The sequence below is a fragment of the Ornithodoros turicata genome, chromosome 8 (assembly GCF_037126465.1).
Source record: "Ornithodoros turicata isolate Travis chromosome 8, ASM3712646v1, whole genome shotgun sequence".
Classification (NCBI taxonomy): Eukaryota; Metazoa; Arthropoda; class Arachnida; order Ixodida; family Argasidae; genus Ornithodoros; species Ornithodoros turicata.
This window is the reverse complement of record NC_088208.1, coordinates 41,182,559-41,203,358: the sequence shown is the minus strand read 5'-3', so window position 1 is coordinate 41,203,358 and position 20,800 is coordinate 41,182,559. Positions and strand designations below refer to the sequence as shown.

Here is a 20,800-nt window from a genome sequence, read left to right as displayed (position 1 = left end):
TGCCACACGTTTTCTTTCTCTTCATAAATCTTTCCGTAAGCATCCCGTACAGGATTGATAAAACAGACAAAGATAGCTCTTCTCAGCATCATGTATATGTTGGGGACTGAGTTTTCGAAAAGCCATATTCGTTTTCGTCTGTTGTTCATCTGGATCTGGATTTGGAGTTTCGTGTTAGCCCCGGGAAGCAACTGTGGCTATGAGAGAGGACAGCAGGAGGAAGTGCATGGTTAGTACCTAATGAAAAAAAAAAAAAAAAAAAGATTTGTCCATCCACGTCTTCGTTGCGCTTCTTCTGGCATAAGACTTTATTTATTTACTTATTTTACTTAACTGCTGTGAAATCATGCAGGGCCCTATTGACTTATGCTCAGCTCATTCATATCGGCTTAGTGCAGCAATAGACGCGGACAGGGAGTTAGACATAAATGGGACAAACCACTTGCGGTTTTTGTCTGCAGGTGGTTTGTCCCATTTATGTTCCGATATGAATTTGACTCCGATATGAATTTGCCCCTCTTGTACTCAGCTCATTCACGGGATTATTATACGTTTGTGCTACCACGTGGAGCCCCGGTGTTTGTCCTCTTTCCTACTCTAGGAATGTGTAACCCCCTTATCGTAAAACCCTTCTACCTAAATTTTCGCGTTTCCTTCGGAATACCCTTTTTTGGTCGTTGTTTGTGCTACCTATTGACTTGTCTTTTGCAAATGAAGAAAAGGGAAGTCCAAAGGCAGTCAGAAGATTTCCTTTGGCGCGGCCTCTTTAGACTTGCAGGAAAAAGAAAGGCCACAGGCCGTCTACAGCAATTGTTTGGACAATTATCTATAGGAAATGAAAGTCGAAAGAAAAGTCAAAGAACGTCCAAAAGATGTCACTAGACAGGCAAATTTCATTTTCAAAAGGGTATGCATCCTGGGCCGACTTCAGGGGAACTGATCCGACATTCGTCTGGAAAGTCTGCCGGAAAACCTACCCAAAGAACACACGCGGTCGTCAGGACGTCCCGACAGTGTCATCGTGTCCTCGTCCTTCGAGGTTATCCTCTGGACGTCCTGAGGATAACACTCTCGGACTGTCCGTGAAGCTAGCGGGACGAGAAATATTACTTGTTTAGTTTACCTGTTCAGACTTTCTAAACATATTTGTTTTCTTTTTGGGCCGATCCTGCGACCTGATTGACATTTTTCTTAAATAAAGGGTGGTCCAGGGTAAAATTTTCTGCATCTAAAAGGATGTCTGTCTATAATAAAATGCAGCGCATTACTCGTGGAATGGAGAGAAACGCGCGATTCTGTCGCACTGCTTTTGACTTTCAAAGCTCCTACCTGAACGTCTCAAACCAAAAGGAGTAAGAAACATAGACTTTGCATTGATGTGGACCTAATACTTCAATCAATTCCTCACTTGGAGTATTCTTTCTTTGCGTAATCGAAAGAAACGTGGATAGCTCACCCTTCGTTTTGTGTCAGAGGCGAGCAGGACTCTCGAATGTACGGAGGATCGCGTTATAAGCAATAAACAGTGTTTGTTTTGGCTTCGGAGTATTTTTCGGAGTGGGTTTCTCAGACTTAGTGCCCCTAACAAGATTTTTTTTTTTTTTGCGCGTTTTATATTTCTCGTTGTCCGTTATGAATCGTACTAGAAGCAAACAGCGAGATTGTATTGCGGAAGTTGATGAAGATGTATGGGAAAAGAGAAGTTATCAGGACTGCGTCTGGTTTCGTATAAATTATATGCAGAAAAATGAGGTACGGGTGGGTGCAGGTGAAGTCGTCCTCACAAGGTTCTGCGGGTGTTCCAGGTTGACACCCTGAGGATGTGCAGCCCAGGTGATTTGACCGGGAGTTCCACTTTAACACGGAGGTAACATTGGGAGGACCAGTTGATAACTTCCTGAGGATGCATCGTCGTCCGGGGTTGACATCCTGGGGACGATCGCAGGACGTTTCTGTGTTGTTGGTGTATATGGAAAACCTGAGACAGCACAGCCGGTGGTAGGATTGGAACCCACGTCCTCCTAGTCTTCGGCACGACGTTAGCTACCACCAACGAGTAATTTGTAGTTGACAAAGCAGCATCGATGGGTTTGTTTGTCAATCAGCTGGCTTGCTTCTTCGCTATACTGATGTATACTGGCAGCTATAAGGAATAGGGATACTCAATTACACAGATACAATCAATACGCGTGCTCGTGTGGCTCAGTGACTCGTTTTCTGATCCGTGCGCGGGGGGATAATTCTCTCGTGTGTCTCGCTGATTCATATGGTGTGATTCGTTCTGTTCGGGCTACTCTGGGACGGTTCGTTCGTGCTTCGCCACAAAATGGTCTGGCCACTCTTGATCGTGTGAGTGGGAACGGGGCATGTTTGGTGTTCGTCTGCTGACCTTTCACGGGGGATGGATCCGTTCGGCACCTAACCAGTTAATTATCTCATTGAGCGGCCGGATAGCCAAGATGAAAAACACCCCGCCAACTGTCACAAAAAGTAGCCCAATTCGGCGGTTTATAGCCCAACCTGGCAACCCTGCTCTTTCGCCGGTTACGCGACTTGATGACGTCATTGCGTCACGTGGTGTCGTGACGTCACTGAACGAATCACTAAACCTGAATCAAATTGAAAAAAAACTGAATCACTAAAACTGAACTTACTGAATCAAATGAATCGGTTTACTAAAAAGTAAAAAGGGTCATTTTGCCCATCACTACATGGGTGTGGACAAATGCGCTGTGGTAGTGACAAGTTCTCGATTGAACGACTAGTGCCGCAGAAAGAGAGATAACTAATAGTGTTTTATTAAATACTATCCAAATACTTTATGAATTAATTAAATTATAACTCTATTACTTTCTTAGCAGGCTAGGTGGCGTATGCTACCACTCGATACAATGGGAAGGCCGTTATCCATCCATCCAACGCAATCCCTGTGCCTGTAAAACGCTGTAAAACCGCAGGATGTGCTGGGATAACTGTGCCTTTAGCGATCTTCATTGACGGTATTGTGGTTTTTCGACATAGTGCAGTCCCCAACAACCAACAAGGTAATCGTTTTACGAGTTTCCTTTATAAGACGAGTATAAGCTATGTAGGATCCGTGTCGTGGGTGAGATGTGAGTGAACTGCTGACGCTAAAGAAATCGTACAAAGCGTGGCCACAATGATGAAATGAATGAGTTCGTCGTCTGTTTCGGGTCTTCTGTTTAATAAAGAACTCGTTATTTATGGAAGGTATTTATTTATTACGGTACATTTAGGGTAAGTAAATTTGCCAAGTCACAAGGAGAAATATTCAAAGAACGCAGACCGAAGGGGCTTTCGTACTACGTCTGATGTCACGAGTATTTCGTAACCCCTTGTTCGTGGCCCGCGTGGATGAAATACAGTCGCCAAGTAATGTCGAGAAATGCCCATTTTATCTATTTCCGAATGCTTTATTATGCTATTTGTTGTATGATTGTGTTGATGTTGCAGCAGGAGCTAAGTGACATAGCGCTTTCTTCAATGTGTTTATGCAGCTAGATTTTTCTCTGGTGTCTTCAAATGTTTTGGGTGTAAAATCCTTAGCCGTGCTCACCGTTTCCCAAAAGTAGCCTTGTCGGGTAGTTGAGAGCTTTGAATTAGTAGTCCAGATAGTACCAGTTTTGAGAAGGCCATCCTACAAGAGGTCCATATAACTTTATCCGTACCAACAAATTTAGCGACTCCAAGTACTTAAGTCTCAAACAAAAACCTTCTCTTTTTTTTCAATTTAATTTGGTGTTTCCTTTGAGCAGAATTCGTTTAATCTTTTGTTACAAATCGGATTCCACAGTGACAACAATGACCCACACGACAGCGGTTTGTGCATTCCATGTGTACGCTTGCATTTTTACAGCTTGTTGATGGCAGCCCCCGTAGATTATAACGATCATCTCGAAGAACATCCTTGGACACCATGTGACAGAGTATCGTGTCCTGGCCAAGCTGTCCTAGATAGGAGAAAATGCACTACGACGATAGCTTACAATGACATGCCAAGAGCTGAGCAGTGTGAGTGTGGTGAACCTAAGGGCCTGGTGGCTCACAGGATTCATCATGATAACGTGGCTGTGTTTTGCTGTTGCAACAAGGCGCACAACATCTGTGACGGCGATTCTAGAGTGTGAGTAGCTGACTGTTTGTGATGTGTCCCTTTGCACGTTTCTTTATGAGTTTATGTCTGCTGTATTCCATTGTAGGGATCATCAGTCGAGGACGGAGAAACGGTTTGTCTGTTCTTCGGGTGAGTATGGTGAGGGTTCATGCTTAAAAGCCCTTTTCTGTGAATGCACCAGCGGTGTACTCAACCCTTTAAAACTTGCCACTTTTGCTTCACAGAGAGTAGGTAGTAGCTACACCCATGGTGCAGGGTATCCAACCGAAACGGTTGTGGTAGTGGTTTGAGGATAACGGTTCTTCTCCCGAGTAAAAGAATAATGGTTCGTACCGGTTGTGACATCAGCGCAGGTGTAATGTAGGAGATTCTTTGTGAACTGGTTCCGGATTGCCCTGTGCACGTGGTCGCAAGTGGAGCTGGCTCTCAACTCCTCCATTTTTTCCCCCTTAGTGTCAACTTTCATAAACTAACATAAATGATGCGCAGGTTTGTGAATAGGGAGTTCTCCTTCTTACCTATATGCTGTGCTCGTAGCATTTTCTGAGGGACCACTTTGGTCCCAAAGAAAAAGTTGTGCCATGTTCGGAGATTTAAGAAAAGAAGAAAAGGACGGAAGAGTAAACGAAGTACCATGTGTGAGGCCATTCAATTGGAGGTTTTAAGACAGAATCAAGAAATGCTTCAGGGGAACACCACCTAGAAGCTTTAAAATGGGAGAGATGATATGAAAGAAGGTGTTTATGTGGACTTGTCGGTCGTACTCCATCTTAAGATGGGTAAAATACTCAACGGTGCTGTAAGCATACAGACGCCATGTGAATGTATTGTCTATGAAAACATTTCGGTTGAAACAGCCTCGGAAGTTTCCTGCATGTATCGCAAATTATTAATTGCGACTGAGTCATCACAAAGTTACAACATCCCACACGTGCAAAAACATGCACTTGTGAGGCACATTTCTCACCCCTTTCTTTTATACCCTAAAACTGTGCGTGCCTTTACAACAGGCACTCCGGAACATAGAGAGGAATATTCACCGTTACCTCCCCCGGGGGGAGACGGCCCTATACAGAGGGTGTTCCATTCCCTACATCTGGCTGAGAAGGATGTGCAGAAGAAGATGCATTCTCCACTGCGGAGCAGCCTTTTTCATGGGGTACCTCCTACCATATACTTTTACACGGACGCCCATCAGGGTACGTTCTCTTGTACCTGTCCCATGCTTATTTCCCAGAGGCTGTACCCGTACCTGCCAATGTACTGTTCTACTCCCTGGGCATTACAAGCACCATTACTGCCTCGTGGTCCGCAAATAATTTGAAGCGTAATAATTTAATTGCGCTATTTTTGTCGTACCAGATTGTCAGATCGATAGCCCAGAGCTCTACATTGCGACACAACTTTCATGATGGGTATTGTCCACTTAAGAGTTCTCAGCAACCCATATTTTACATTCCTCAGGGCCACGTATAGGTTGCTACCATCTGCCTACATAATTGGGGGAAAAAAAACTTTTATATAGAACTCGCGTGAAATGCTTTTTCTCTTTTTTTTTTTTTTTTTTCGAAAATTGCTGCTGAGCTCATTCACTATCTGTGCCATTCACAGATGACTTCGAAAGGAACCCTTCCTGTTTCTGATTACATCTTAAGTTCTTATACTACAGTGTTGGCCATGCCGCCAGTCATACGGAAACAATTGAGGTGGAAGCTGAGCACCATCACCCCATTACTGATACGGCAGACTGTCTCTCGTTCAGGATTTAGGCTGACAAAACGTAAGTCCTTTTCACCTCTTATGCTAGCTATTTTATGGATTGCATAAAAGTATGTGCTGTTTTCACAATTATATCATCTAACATGGAACAAAAAAAAAGAAAGAAAAAAGGAAAAAGAAACCAGTCTGAAGAGTGGTTACTGATGGAAGAGCCTCGTTGCAATTCTTCCAGAAGGACTGTACTGGAATGGCATGTGGGACAAACACATCAAGTGTGCTACGTTTGCTTCTATCAAGAACTACCAGAAGGTCGGTACCACCTTGATATTCTTGAAGAAAAGTGGTTAAAGGAGGTCCTCCATTCCTTCCCAAAGGTGAACCACTTTCCAGGAAGTTTCAACCTGGGCAGAAAAGATCGCCTTTGGCAAAACATCTGCCGGATGCAGAGACTTCATGGAGGAGACAGCTTTCAGTTCTTGCCAGACACGTTTCTTCTTCCCCACGACCTGAGGTCCCTCAAGGTGGCATGGCTCCAAGAAGGCGATGACCACTGCTGGATCGTCAAGCCTGTATGTCTTCAGAAACTTACTATGATTACACAAATATTGGGCTAGACATCTCAGTAGAGACCCCAGTACAGATTCGCAGCCGCTGGACATTGACGCATGTCTCGGGAGCCCGAAACAAGTCCACCGTCAGTGCAGGTTGCATTTTACATGTAATTCTGGCCGTATGGTGGAATAAATTAGCGTTTCATCAATTGTAGAATGTCAGCTACAGCCGTTAATTGCATTTTAAATTGTTTGGTGAGAAAAGTTGTAGCGAGGAACGACTCTTTAAAAATTGTCAAAGTTGAGATAGTGTTGTCATTATAACCTCAGCCTGCATCTGCACGAGGTTCGGGCGTGCACGTGGTCCACCAGTGGGCTCAAATTTCCAAGAAGCAGCCGCTGATTGTCCAGCGTTACATCAGGAACCCCTACCTTATCAATGGAACCAAATTTGACCTGAGACTGTACGCCCTGGTGACAAGTTTCCATCCACTCAAGATCTACGTGTTCCAAGATGGCCTCGTTCGATTTGCTTCCGTTGAGTGAGTGAGATGTTGTAGTTGTTACCTAAGTGTGTACCTAAGTTGTTACCCAGTGGTTGGGAACAATGAGCCCGGTTGATTTTGCAGGTACTCTTACGACTCGGAGGACCTTTCTGACCGTTTCATGCACCTGACAAACTACAGCATCAACAAGAAGAGTGCCACCTATTCCAACAACACGGACAGCAATCAGTGCCAGGGCCACAAATGGTGAGTGTTCATTATTAGCTTTAAAGGGACAGTCGATTTTGAAACTGTAGTGTTATTTTATTCATCCTGTAGCTGAACATAGTATTGAAAATCCCACGTGAAATACTAGTTGTGTATTCACTGTTATTGTATGGAATACATGACAGGAGCAGGGGATAGGCCCACGAATCTCCTTTCGTTGCGCATGATGCAAATCTATGGGAGATGCGCAGAAATCCCTTATTTTTCGGGTATTGTGTTGCCACATGAGTTGAGAGTAGCAATTTAACTTATGACAAAATGGAGTAAAGTTGGCACAGGCTTTCTTATAGAGGCATAAAAAAGTGACTTTATCTTGGCAAATTTCTGAGCTGAAAACAAATGAAACTAGGGGTGTGCGAATCGAAATATGTCAAGTTGAATCGAATTTTGAGTTGACTGGGAGAAATAATTCTGAATGTCGAATGGAATATTCGTGCTAAAAGTTTGCAATTTGTAGCCCTTTGCCATGTGGTAATTTTTCTGGCATTAACTGTCACAAGAGAGAGACACAATTCTTCTCTTTAAAGCCCCTACTCATTAATTTTACGTGAGAGTGCTTCGTGCTTCTCAGGTGAGCCTACACCTTCTGAATCGATTATCTTCATTTCAAAATTTGATGTCAGGCAGTGGCAACCACAGGTCATAATCTCATTGACAGCATGTCTCTACATAATGTACTTTTTCATTAAAATTTTTGGGCAAGGTTACTGGGACACTCTGAAAATTGCTCCCACGGCGTCGATTACAGATCTCCGCCTGTTACGTCTCATTTGCTATTGCACGAAGATGTCATCAAAACCTCCATTGTGCAAGTAAAGACACTGCATTCTCAGTCTGTGCACTTTATGAGCAGACAACTGGCATCACCGAGAGAGTAGTGTAATGTACCAAAGTTGTTTTTCACCATTAGGTAGCCGTTCCGGGTGCCTCATACTCCCTGTCTAGTTGCACCAACAGTGGGGCACCTACGTAACACATTCATTGTCTCCATGCGAGAGCGCGGGTAAATTAACTAACCAAGATCACCGAGAGTACACTGATGAGTGAAATGAAGTGCAAATTTTTTATTGTTTGCGAGGTAGTCCAACATCCTGCGTCTAATAGTTTGCGTGATAAGACTCCCGCGTAATTAAGCATTAAAAGTAAAAGAAAAGTAAAATGCGTCTTACGTTACCTTGTATGGCAGGTCCATCAAAGCTCTCCGTGGCTACCTGGAGAATTTAGGAGTCGACTTCAACAAGCTTTGGGACCAAATGGTACAGATAATCATCAAGACATTCATATGGTGAATATTAATTGTTGACTCGTAGAAGTGCATGGCTAGCTTCAAGTACCACAAAAAAAAAATTGGGTATTGAAAAGATATTTTAGGGAGTGGTCTCTGGTACTTGCATGATTTTTGCGGCTCACAAAAGAAGTAACATTGACGACAGCGTTTTTGCGTAAAAAAAAATGTGTGTCTTATAAGAGTAAGTACGATAGCTGCATTAGAGGGTTTGTGAAGCTTCCAAGTGCATGCGTGGCTGATGTGTAAGGTGATTCCATGCAGGAAAGTAGACCTCGCAAGTACTGATACTGAGGTAATTTGGTCGTTATTTGTCGGAACTAGAGCCTAAGGCCACCTGTCCTACAAATGCAGCGGAAATGGTTTCAGGGAGTAGCTGTAGTGCATTTACGAGTACAGAGGTGTCAAAAACTGAAAGTAGCTGATGCAATGCCAGTACCAGCAAAAGCTTGAGGCTGTACTCAACAAATATGGTCATAAGAGAGCTTATGAAACTAAGTTGCAAAAAATAAAGTGTATGTGAGTTGTCCTTGAACAACAACTGGTTCAAGTACTTCTGGCGTTCACTGAGGGTGCCTCCTTTTGTCAGCTGCGAGACTCCGATCAATCGGGTGATTGAGAAGCACACATCCAGCAAATACACATGTTACGAACTCTTTGGCTTCGATATTCTGCTGGACGAGGACCTTATACCTTGGCTTCTGGAAGTCAACATATCACCCAGGTAACATCACTTTTATCTGGCTCGCGCTGTTACTCACGTTGATGTTGCCCTACAGCTTGAGGTCTTCCACACCTGTGGACTGGGATGTCAAGGTAGTGTTTATTCTGCCAACTCTAATTGTCCGAATCATAGTTGCTTTTGCATGATTGTCAACATCTAGTATTCTAAGATATAGTTACAGCATTTGCATTGCAATGGCAATTGCGTTTGCAATTGGCATTTGCCATTTACAATTACGGGATCAAATAAATTCAATATTTGATTCTGCGCTCACACGCAGCCGCCTGGCCTTCGTACAATACGCTAATATGCAGAATTAAGAATGTTGAATTAAGTGCAGTCAGCAACACTGTGTGTAAGGCACTACATATTAAAATGGGCTGTGGAAGGTATAACGCGATTTGTAATGGTTCTTTCACTCAGGGTCAAGTCGTAAAGGACCTTCTCAACATTGTTGGATATCAAATTCCACAGAAACCGCAGGACACATCCGTGTTACACATGCTTGGGTGAGAATTATGGCATCCCGATTAATTACCCTAGGACTTTGTTGGATGATTTGAGTGCTGGTAATGGCACTGACTGGCACATTGCTGTGGTCGTCATTACAGGCTGGGATCAGGAGAGGCCGATTTTCCGCACCTGAGCCAAGTACTGCATACTGTGGAACTCTCTGAGAAAGAAGCTGAGAAACATCATCACTTTGAGAGCAACCCTGAGGTGAGTGAGGTGAACCCTGCAAGACCCCTTCGTAAACATTTCCGTTCTGGCTGGAGTGAGTTGTAGTGAGTGAGAAATAATTGATGTTGTTGCATGAGAACAGTGATTATTCTTCCTGGGATGGGAATGATGGACGTCCTCCTCGCACCTAAATAAGGGGCCTTTCCTCTGAAGGGCTGGAAGAGGACAGTCACTTTGTCACACTTTAATTCCGTTCATGTAGCGGATGAGTTGACGGCTGCTTGTTTGTTTCCCACCTGTTTCTACGTCACAGATTGGACCATGCCGCCAAGGTCATGTTGTTCCCCACTATTTGAGCAAAAATATTTTACAGGGTCGACTATAATAGGCTTACTTAGCGAACTAAGCATGGTTTAGAGCAACTCCAAATTTTCCTTCACACTGCTCCTTTAAGTTTCGCCATTAGCACAACTGGTATTTGAGGCCATCAAATGTTACAAATCAATTCTCAAGTGCTGTGAAGGAACGGCTTGCTTAAACGAGTATCGAGTATTTTGATTAGTTGTGCGCTTACACACACACACTCGACGGGACTGGCCCAGTCCTGTCGAAGGCAGTGCTGACTGCCGAAACGTCGACCCCTATCCCTATATGTGTTAATAAACTCCCCTTTGTGTTTTCCTGTAAGCTCTTTGTCGTCTTCTGATTTTTCCTACTTATTTCATTCTCGTGGTCAACCACCCTCCTAAGCTTCTAATCTATCTCTCTCTCTCTCTCTATATATATATATATATATATATATATATATATAAATAATATACAGGGTGTTTGCTGTAACGTGTCCCAGAATTATATTTTAAAAAATCTAGACATTGTACAAGAATGCCGCTGGCTGCATTGGTCTTTGCGGCACTTTTGCCACCAAGAAAAACTGATTTTGTCAAATTTCAGCTGCAATAAATTGAAATTTTAAAATTGATCTCGCTAATTTGCCAAGTCAACCTCACAGTTTTTCAATGGAAATGGAAAGCGCATGTTCGATTTACTCCGAAACATCACTGGAGGCGTCCAGCACCACAGTGGGAACAGATGAAAAAAAATATGCAAAAAGTGCCGTTTTGGGACTCACCAGTGTTTTTCTGTGAAAACAGCATACATAGATGAATAATATACGTGCCTTTGTTTGTCAACCTTTTTTTGTTTTGGTTCAAGCCGGAAACTCATTACCCTCGTTGCGAATTATTTTTCTCATAAGACAATCACATCTTGAACAAGAATGGAGGTAATCATTACTGAAGCAGTTAACTGTCACAATATTGGGCACAAAATATACGTTATGGAACGTGGATTATTAATCGGACAGCTACATATTGATAATGTTGCAATGTGTGGCCCTTATCACGTAGGATCTGTGTTCACGATGTGTGCTGTTGTCAACGTGGCAGACGCTTGCTGCACATTATGCAGGTGTGTCACGCTCCTATTTCTTGTGGGAAGGATGAAAATATTTTGTGCGTCTCGCACCACTTCTGTAAAGAGAACACACGGGAGACAAAATGGGTTCCCTGTTTTGAAAACGCAGGATGGTGCCATTCTTGAGAGCCTCACACCAGATGACGTAAGAGCACTGATTCAGAGTGAGGATGAGCTGTCCCGGCGAGGCTCCTTCGAGCGGGTTTTTCCGACAGCACACTCTCGGCCTCTCTTGGAACTTATGGTTCGTCCCAGGTACTACAATCTTCTCCTGGCAGCCTGGGAAGAACGCCACGGAATCCAAAGGCACAAGGGTAAAATTAAAATGTTCCGTAACGTTACGATAAAATTGCATCCGTAAGGGTTGGTTGACTCGAGCAAATAAATACGGAAGGCAGAGCAGCATGTTCGTGTGGCGCAACCATATCCTCTGTTATGGAAACCATTCACTTCTTATAACCATATATTTAACCATATATTTCTTGAAGCAAAAGGTATGAAACTGCTGAAAATTTTGTGCCGCATGAAAGAAGAACTGTTCATGGTCCTGAATGGCTCACATTCGGTGAAGAGGGTTCCCTTGGGCTTGTTTGTTTCGAACATGGTTAATGTGCTAGAATGCCAAAAGTAAACAAGCATTTCTTTCCAAACCAGCCGTAGAGTAACTTTACGTAACGTGCAAATTGAGAGATATAGCGTAGTAAAGTACATCAGGGTTAGACGTCACTGTAGCTGTGTCTACTAAGCTCAGTGTGATTAGTACTTTGTTGGACGTGCTGCTTATGGGACCACTGTGCCACAGATGCTAGATATTGCAATACGTGAGCTTTCTCTGTCCTAAAATTGCTAAATGAATTACAGGCCTCTCGGACTGTTATCTAATTAATGAAATTCAAACACCTGTCGAAAGGTAAACGGGAGTGAGAAATAAGATGTGTCAGTTCCTAAGGAACCACGATAGTGCTTACGGGTATTGTAGCAAAAATGATTGCACTAATGAGGCCCGTGTTAATAGGGCTAAGTTTCTGATGATTGCATTTGCTCAGCTAAAACGTACTCATTCACCAAACACAGCTGAACCACCAGAGTCAGTTGGATTGACACTAGTTGGATTAAAGTTACAAAAGGGACTAAGAGGGTGTTTTAATAAACAAATGTAGTACATTTCCAGGAAGTTACGCGTAATTCGTCAATTAATTACTATTTTGGCATTGTTCCCCCAGGTGTTGGACTTCTACAGAGCCTGTGTAGGCGCAATTTACACCTGCGGCCTCCACCGGGGATGGTAAGAAAAACTTCCTGCATTGATGCTGGATAAAGAGGAACAGATTTAAGTTCTTTGTCAGTAATTTCCAAGAGCTACTCTGAGCGGCTTCCCTTCTTTTATTCTATCAGCTGTCGCAGGATAGCTCGACTACGCAATCTGAGAAGTGGTAAGTGTATCCCTGCGAACACTCGCTTCTTCTCTCTTTTGTTGGGTGATCCTTTATTTACCAATTACACCCATTCAGTCTTCCTTCTTGTTCAGGAGATGTAATTTGTTGCTCAAGGTTATTCAATTTGAGGACATCATTGAACTGTAAATGTGCAGTAAGCATAATCTCATGCTTTTGGGAGCGGTTACGGGGTTTTTGTTTTATTCGCGTATTTATAGTGCACATACTGTTGGTCCCTGGTGAGACAATTACTATATACAGTGGAATCTCTAAACGGAACTTCAAGGGACTCAGCAAATCTGTTCCGTTTATCGGGATTTCCATTTACTGGGTTGTGTGTGACACGTTAAATGGTGTAATTTTCGGGTGCGCACAAGCTGAAAGCTAGATGTCTTTATGCACATTAATGCATCAAAGACGACGAATGCATGCACAATTTCTAACATTATTCTGGTCTGCATTGAGACATTCCCTCTTCCCACGAACAGTTTGCCCATTCACTGGGATATTCTGACTCTGGGCACGCTTTATCTACACTAGCGAGCATTTTTCGAGCTTGTCGTAGTCACTGAGTCAGTCTTTTTCTTTGTGTTCCAAATCCTTAAGCACTCAAGGCATACGCAGCTTGTCCTTTTTGCTAAGAGTTTTCGTTAGCATATTTTTCAGCATGCCTTTCTTAATCGCAAGCTCCCTTTTGTGTAGCAACCACTCTAAAATTGTTGATATCTTCAATCTTGCTTTGAAGATGAAGAGCGTGATGTGCGCGCTTCTGCGATGCCGTTGGAAGTGGCATTTACTACTGTTAATGTACTAATCCTAATCATGGCTGTACTGTAAGCGGAGAGCTTAAGCTGCAATGCACGTAGCGAGGATGCTCTGAAGTGTTTGGTCAGTTCTGCTTTCTGTTCTGTTTACCCAGTGATTTAAATATAAATTTTTCAGTCCATTTAACGGGAAAATTTTTGCATTTTATAAATAGGAATCCAAACAACCTTGCAGCTGTTGTTCCGTTAAAGCAGTAGTAATCCTGTTTAGTGAGATTCCACTGTACTACTGTCATGGTGGAGCTATTAGCCAGTCACTGGTGGGTTACGGATTACTGTCACCCAAATGCTCTATGCCACTATTATAGTGGTGTAGCTGCTACCAACAGTGGGAATAGTATATGGGATTACAAATCAAATAAGAATGGTCATAACTACTTGGAAAAGTAGTTATATAGTTATATAATGGTATATGGTATATATATAAGGTATACAAGGATTCATGGAAAAGCCTATGCGAGTGCCCATATATTTCTATATTGGTGGCGAGAGCTTAAAGTGGTGCAGCCATGCGGATGTGGAGCTGTGTGGTCACAGGTAGGATTCGGAGCAGACGACACTACCTGAGACCCGTATCTTCTTTAACGAGACAGTGATTCGCCAGGAAAGCGCACGAATAAACGAAAATGGAAATATAAACAGTGCATAATGGAAAAAAAATTTGTATGGTGGTAAATATTATAAAATAACAATGTTTGCTAAGGGGGGAGGGAGCTTTGAAAGCCACGGACACATCATGGAATGTAGCAATGTACCCGATAAGAATGTATGCGTGGCTTTTGTTGCACTTGTGCCTCATACATAAGCGCCTGAGCCAGAACCTTTATGAAGTGTGTGTGGTATTCGAGAGAATGGCTGACAGCATTTCATGCACGTACAAAGCAGTGTGTGAACTGGAAGACTGAACCTGAGCTTCACTCTTGCAAAAGAAGCTGCTGTGGCGTGCCTAATATTCGTGCCCCGTCAGGGTTTTCTGATTTTCTGGACATAGACAAACTTGTTGTCGATGAAGCAAACTGCATTTTGTTGTGTGTACCGGTGCAGCGGCAAAAATCGGTGACCTCTGTCAGGCCCTTGGTACGACATCCTCATTTCGATTTACTTCAAAAGCGCAAGAGGGAGGAGACAACAGGTCATAAGACTTGACATCAGACAACAATGCAGGGCACATGTGATGTGCCCTGTAATGTGATTGCCGTACACCGTTTGGTGTACGGCAATGGTAACAGATGGCAACACCAATGGTAACAGAATGGCTGTACATGGTTATGTTAGAGGTTTATGTGTTGCATGTTCCTCTGGTCCTTCATGTGGTCCGTGTTTTTTATGTTTTGACTTTACTAGTATGTTATTGTGTGGCTGAAGGCGTTGATATACTAGTCATAGACAACAGAACTACGCAATCTTGTACACGAGGTATCTGTAATTAAAGAAAACTTGCGCAGCAAAATTGACAGTAATGTGTTTTGCGCACTGTTACATGTGTGTGCAGGTTATGTGGCTGTAATACGGACCATCCACTTGTCCAAGGTTTCCAGCGTCATTGAGAGTTTACTGACTGTTCACTCCCTTTAACTGATGATGATGTAACAGTTGTAAAACATTGCTACACCTGCTGTCCTGCAACATATGTTCATTCAGATGGTAATAGCTAGTAAAATTTGCCCACCAGAAGAATTGGGTTTTGGAAAAGGTGGTAAAAACCTGTAGTCGATGACGAACTTGTAAAATTGAATTGAATGAGACCGGTCTTTGAGTATTAGGTGTTCCTGGTGGTGGCACGGAGACTACCATTTGATATTTGACAACAAACAATGCCATTTTTTGTTGACATTAACGATGTACCTATAGAACATGACTATATAATGCTTGTATTGTATTGCTAACAATGTGTGGCACAACTAAAGACAGTGTCATGTAACAGGATCAATAGGCTAATCCTGGGGTTTTCAAAGACTGCATTTAAAAGCAAGTGTAAGGTATGTACTTTATGATGAGCCTTAAGCACGGATACTTGATGCATGTCTTTCCCTCGCTTTTTGTAGTTAGTGTAGTCTCTAGTGTTGATATCACTCCGCGTGGCACAACGAGGACACTTTTTGTCTCGTTTAGATTTAGTACAGCCGTGCCTCATTATTGTGGACGCTTTTGTCCCTGACAGAAACCGTCCATAAAGCGAGTCGTTTATATTATCGAGCATTAGAGGAAAAAGGAAGAAAGTTATATCGAGTCAACAACAGCGACAGAGTTGTTTATTTGAGCTCATCTGTCACGTCGTTTATGGAGTTGATGCATTCGCTTGTGCTGCGGGATGTGCCCAAAGCTTTTCAGGAGACGTATACTTTGTAGGACGAACCATAATGAGGCAAACGACGCAGCAGCCAATGTGACTCTTCGAAATGGCAACTTTCTTCTCTTCTTCTTCGTTTCTTCTCTTGTATATGGGACATGATCTTGACAAAATTGAGCCCTTAACAGTTGTCGCTATAAAATTTATTGAGAAAGGGCAGCAGAAGTTTGGGTTTGTTCACACACACAATGATGTGCAACTCGAACTAGACAAGGTCTTGGCAACATGGAGTGCATAGTGCTGGTCATTATTGTCATACAGAAGAGAAAAGCGCTCTTTTGGCTTCATGAGCCATGACGGCTGTGATGGTGATTTTCGGACACCTGCGCATTCAATGTAATGTATAGTTTTCAGCTCTTGACACAAGTTAGATGGTAGTCTCTGTGACTGGAACAACCCGTTCAGAACCCTACTCCCGTTGTGCATGCAGCGAAATGTTTGCTCAGTGATGGGCAAAGTTCAATATTGATACAATGTCGTCTGTAATAATAACGAGACAGAAATACAGTGAAAGAGTTTGGTCCCCAAAAACGTCTTCTATATTAACGAGGCACAGCTGTACGCTATTTGTAGAGGAGAGCCTGTGCTTGTATTTTGGGGTGGTTTCACTTGTGCTGGCAAGCTGTGCTCAACAGGTTCCTCACATACATAGGAGAAATTGATTGTATGGAAAATGTAACGTTGAATCCTGGCTGTGCTGTCTGAAGTGGACCCAGGAGTCCTTCCCTCGCTGCTTTGTGCTGCCATATAAAATGGGTCATCCTTTGCATTCTTTTGTTTCAATCACTATTTGATGCGTTTCCCTGTGTGACTGTGTAACAGAGGATGTTTCTGTCTACAGTGGAGCTGGAAAAGTTGAGCACAGTTGAGCAATGTTTGCATGCATGCATCAATTTCCGTGCTGTGCGCCACATAGAGATTATAGGCATACTTGCTACGTGTTACGGCTAATTTAACCCAGCTATGCTTGGTTGAATTTTTTGAGAACCTCCGGTGGCATCCACACATATCGTAACTCTTGCTTCTGAAAATCTATCTGCAGGTCAGGGCCGGTGCTAGGGCTGTGCGGGGCCAGTTTCACACGATTAAGTGCATACTTGAGATTTTTAAAAAAAGTCATCCCTGGTTGAAGGCTTTTAGGCGGTCGCCCCCCCCCCCCCCCCCCCCATTTATCGCCGGTCCTGCAGCAGGTGGATCTAATCCTTGTGTATGTTTGCCGATTACTTTTGGGCTTAGGTTGCAAAAAATAGCACGCATACTCAAAGCGTGACTTGAGTTTCGGACATGTGTAGTGATGACGGTGCTATTCTTGGAAATGCTTTGGAAACTCTCTAATGATGCCAATTAACGGCAAAGTGATTAGTTGACCTTTAGTAGTAGTGTCAGTGCTGTCTATCCATTGACTGGGTTTGACCACTCTTTGAAGTTGTCCTAAACACCTTCTACCAGTCTTTCTTCTCTCTCTGTTTTTTAATACCTATTTACCGGTTACTTATCGTGCCATAAAGGAGCTGGTTACAATTTCATGAGTATCCTAGATGAAACGCTCGCAAGTAATGGCAGTAAACTAACGATGGTGTCGCAAAATTTCAAAATTTTAGTACGCCGGTCATATAGGTTCTCGGTAGAGCCGATATTGCCGTTATCACAGATCGCGCGAGTGCGAAACAAGTACCGTAATACCACGCAATCGCCGACGCTCGGGAGGCAAAATATTAAGACGCATCATGACGCTGCTGGAAGACGCCGCTAGTAGCACCGGACAACTGAAAGCACGCTATGTTCGCCAACTTCGTCATATGCTGTAAGGTTTATCATAGCGTGTTTGTCCAGCGTTTTTGAGCGAGTGACAGTATCTTCCATCGCGTCAGTGGACCATCACTCGGAAAGTGGGTGCAAATCAAACAAGAGCACCGCAATAACCTGGATAGCACTGACGGCGTTGCGAAGAACACGGTCGCCTAGGGGTGCGCAAATTATGACAGTCGAAGGAGCAGTTGGGAGTGTCCGCTTTTATCTGACGCCCGTTTGCGTTCTCCCGAGACGCTGCACGTCCACATCGCGTCCTTCGACTCAATCGGATTTCCGGGAAATGCCGTTCAAAACGCCGCGAAATTTCGTGCCAAACGAAGGATCTCGCGAAATTTCGCGGAAAACCCGGGGCCTTAATCATGTCATATTACAGAGCGTGAAGAAGTGATATGTTAAAAATCTCATACGGTGCATAATTCAGAGTTTTAACACTGAGGAGCATCAACAAATAGTGCAAAATATTTTGCATAAATATACTGAGAACAAGTTAAGAAAAAAGGAAAAACTCCTTCCAGGCCATTGTTCCCCACAAGCCTGAAAGACATGTCGCGCAATAAATGTTTGCCTCATGCTCTATTTAATAATAAGGAAGGAATAATCATTGTGAACGAAAAGGAATCAGAGTCCCCGTGCTCTTCTACCATTCAAGAGTCATTGTGTTTGCCTTCTTGAAGATATCTTGGAGCATACTGGGAGGGGGGCACGGAGCTTAGAAACTTATTCTCACTAAGAGCTCTTGCTACAAGGAGACTCCCACAGATTTGTAACAACAGTAATTATTATCTGAAAGACGGCCGGGACCTCTCTCATTGTTTGTCATGTGTGCTGCCAATTACACCATGCCGACTCGTCACGACGAGTGCCCACTGTTGGTGTAGTGTCATTGGTTGGAGTCCCACCGTGAACTTCCAAATCATTGCTAGGGCATTAGTGAGGCTTACACATTGTCTTTTAAAATTGGTCATTCAGCCTCTGCAATTTACGTTAGTAATTATTCTCGTTGTTAGCAACTACAAAACAACTATTTGTCTTTAGTTGTCACGGCGAGGCTGGTTGTGTTAGTTACAAGTAACGCTGTATGTCGTGGCTTCTCTCTTGGCCTTGACTCGCACAAAACACAGTGAACTGCACATTTTATCTCGAAACACTCAAACATTCTCGGTTTGTCATTCCAGCCAAAAGAGGATAGCAACGTTCAACATCAACATCAAGAACAGGACTCGGCACACCTGACGTAGCAGCGTTTGTTAACGCAGCACAATGTAATATTGGACACGACTAACTGTTGCGTTGTAATTGTGATTAACAGCAACCGAATGGATGGTCAAAGAACCTTGGTAACGAACTAGTCGAAAGCCACTCTACCTGTGCATTGTAAAGTCTTGAGCATACCTCAACTTTGCAATGGGCTCAGTGTTTTGTATTTTTATACACTAAAAAAATGTGTTGGAATGTTTCTTCACTTTTGTGTGTCTCTGGATCTCAAGTTGTTCGAAGAAACTTGGAATCCTTCGGGCTAGGTATGCAGCCATCCGGCCGAGCCCGGGCTGGGATCGGGTCGGACCTGGGCCAAAAAATACGGCCCGTGCAGTGCAATGCATTGTAAGGGAAGTTTCTGAAATCTCTCGGGAAAGTTTATCTTTGATAAACTTTGATCTTATATCCTTTGATCTTTGATCTTATATCCTCTAATTAAAGAGTTCATTATACTGAATTTTAGGTAATTAGTCATCTAGTGTTTGCTTACTTTCTTTGAGAGGGTGTCTGCCTATCCGTGGAACTCCACTGCAAAAACATGCTCTCTGCTATGCTCTGCTGCTCTCTTAATAAAAATTCTATCAAGGTAAAAAAAAAAATCCAGTAGAACATAAGGGAGCCATATTCCAACTGAAACCAGCCAGACGTATAGCATGACCCGCTTAGATTTTGCACAAGAAAAAAAAAAGTAGCCTATGTGTATGTAGGATATAAACTTTTTTTTCTCAATATTTTGCTTTCTTGGGCGTTGGGGGCGCTTCGAACTCAAGAACACCGCGCGTATTGGACAAAGTTTAGGTTTAGGATAATGCTTTGGCAAATTAGCATCCTCTCGGGAGAACGAGATTACCAGCTCGCGTTGCTCAGTGGTTAGCGTGTTACTCATGTCACGTCGTGTCTGGGAGGTACCCGGGTTCCAGTCCAGGTGCCGGCTGTGCTGTCTGGGGGTTCCTCCTGCTTTTCCTCAGACGCTTTCAGACATATGTCGGCCCCTTAGAAGTCGGCCCAGGACGCACATTCCCCGGCAGTCGTGACGTTACTTACCTCTGTGAGGCCGACACCGGCGAGCCCTTTCACCACCAAGATTATTTATACTCATAAACTACCGTTCAGATACTATTTTTACGTACCTGAGGTCGTCTAGGAAGTGAAAGACCATTTGTAGGACAGATTGGGGTAATTGGAAAATTGATAAAGAAAAAAAAACGATTTTCAATATACACGTTGGGGTAGTTGGTATCTTCACATATTGTTGAATGCCGCAATAGACAAGAAGTTGACACCATGGCAGATGTTCAATATACCCCCCCCCCCCCCCCAAATGCTCAAGAAAACAAAAAAAATTATATAAGGGTGCGGCAAGATCTTCGGACACATTTCGAAAAACCGTTAAAAATCGTAGGCATGTCTAATAACAACGAAATTTGGTAAACTGTCGTAGTTTTGTCAGAAGTTTCAAAAAACCTCAAGCTTTCATTTATGCTGCCAACATGTTCCGAGATATGAGTGGAAGAATGCCGGAGCCCATGCATTTTGATTGCCGTACACCGCTGCCGCAAGGCTTTGCGCGGGAGCAGTTCTCTCCATTCCATGCCGTACCGGATGTTTTGGCGCTGTGCCCGAAAACGAAACCAAAGTTGCAGATGTCGTCAAGTGACACGAAAGACATCGTCACGGCCCCATCGCAATGAAGCAGACTGTCGAAAATTTCGGATATCGTTCGCTCCTCGTTGCTCGAGCAGATGAAGCTATATAGTCTACGAAGCAGACGACACTGTCG

The 20,800-nt window shown here is 43.4% G+C and overlaps 1 protein-coding gene across 4 annotated transcripts; it reads left to right on the top strand.

The window, feature by feature from the left end:
* Positions 1 to 2,907: 2,907 nt before the first annotated feature.
* Positions 2,908 to 19,221, top strand: LOC135367397 (tubulin monoglutamylase TTLL4-like). 4 transcript variants are annotated; one of them, XM_064600647.1, is made up of 18 exons: positions 2,908 to 3,044; positions 3,878 to 4,144; positions 4,221 to 4,264; positions 5,146 to 5,334; positions 5,805 to 5,915; positions 6,090 to 6,163; positions 6,229 to 6,423; positions 6,736 to 6,947; positions 7,035 to 7,157; positions 8,365 to 8,463; positions 9,053 to 9,187; positions 9,243 to 9,279; positions 9,611 to 9,696; positions 9,799 to 9,907; positions 11,451 to 11,655; positions 12,565 to 12,626; positions 12,737 to 12,774; positions 18,939 to 19,221. In XM_064600647.1, the coding sequence occupies exons 2-18, from the start codon at positions 3,885 to 3,887 to the stop codon at positions 18,994 to 18,996; spliced, it is 2,037 nt and encodes a 678-aa protein (XP_064456717.1). In that variant the 5' UTR covers positions 2,908 to 3,044; positions 3,878 to 3,884; the 3' UTR covers positions 18,997 to 19,221. The 4 variants fall into 4 exon arrangements, with proteins under 4 accessions (XP_064456717.1, XP_064456715.1, XP_064456719.1 ...); XM_064600645.1 differs by having other exon boundaries at positions 6,087 to 6,163; XM_064600646.1 differs by lacking the exon at positions 2,908 to 3,044 and adding an exon at positions 3,304 to 3,393 and having other exon boundaries at positions 6,087 to 6,163.
* Positions 19,222 to 20,800: the final 1,579 nt, after the last annotated feature.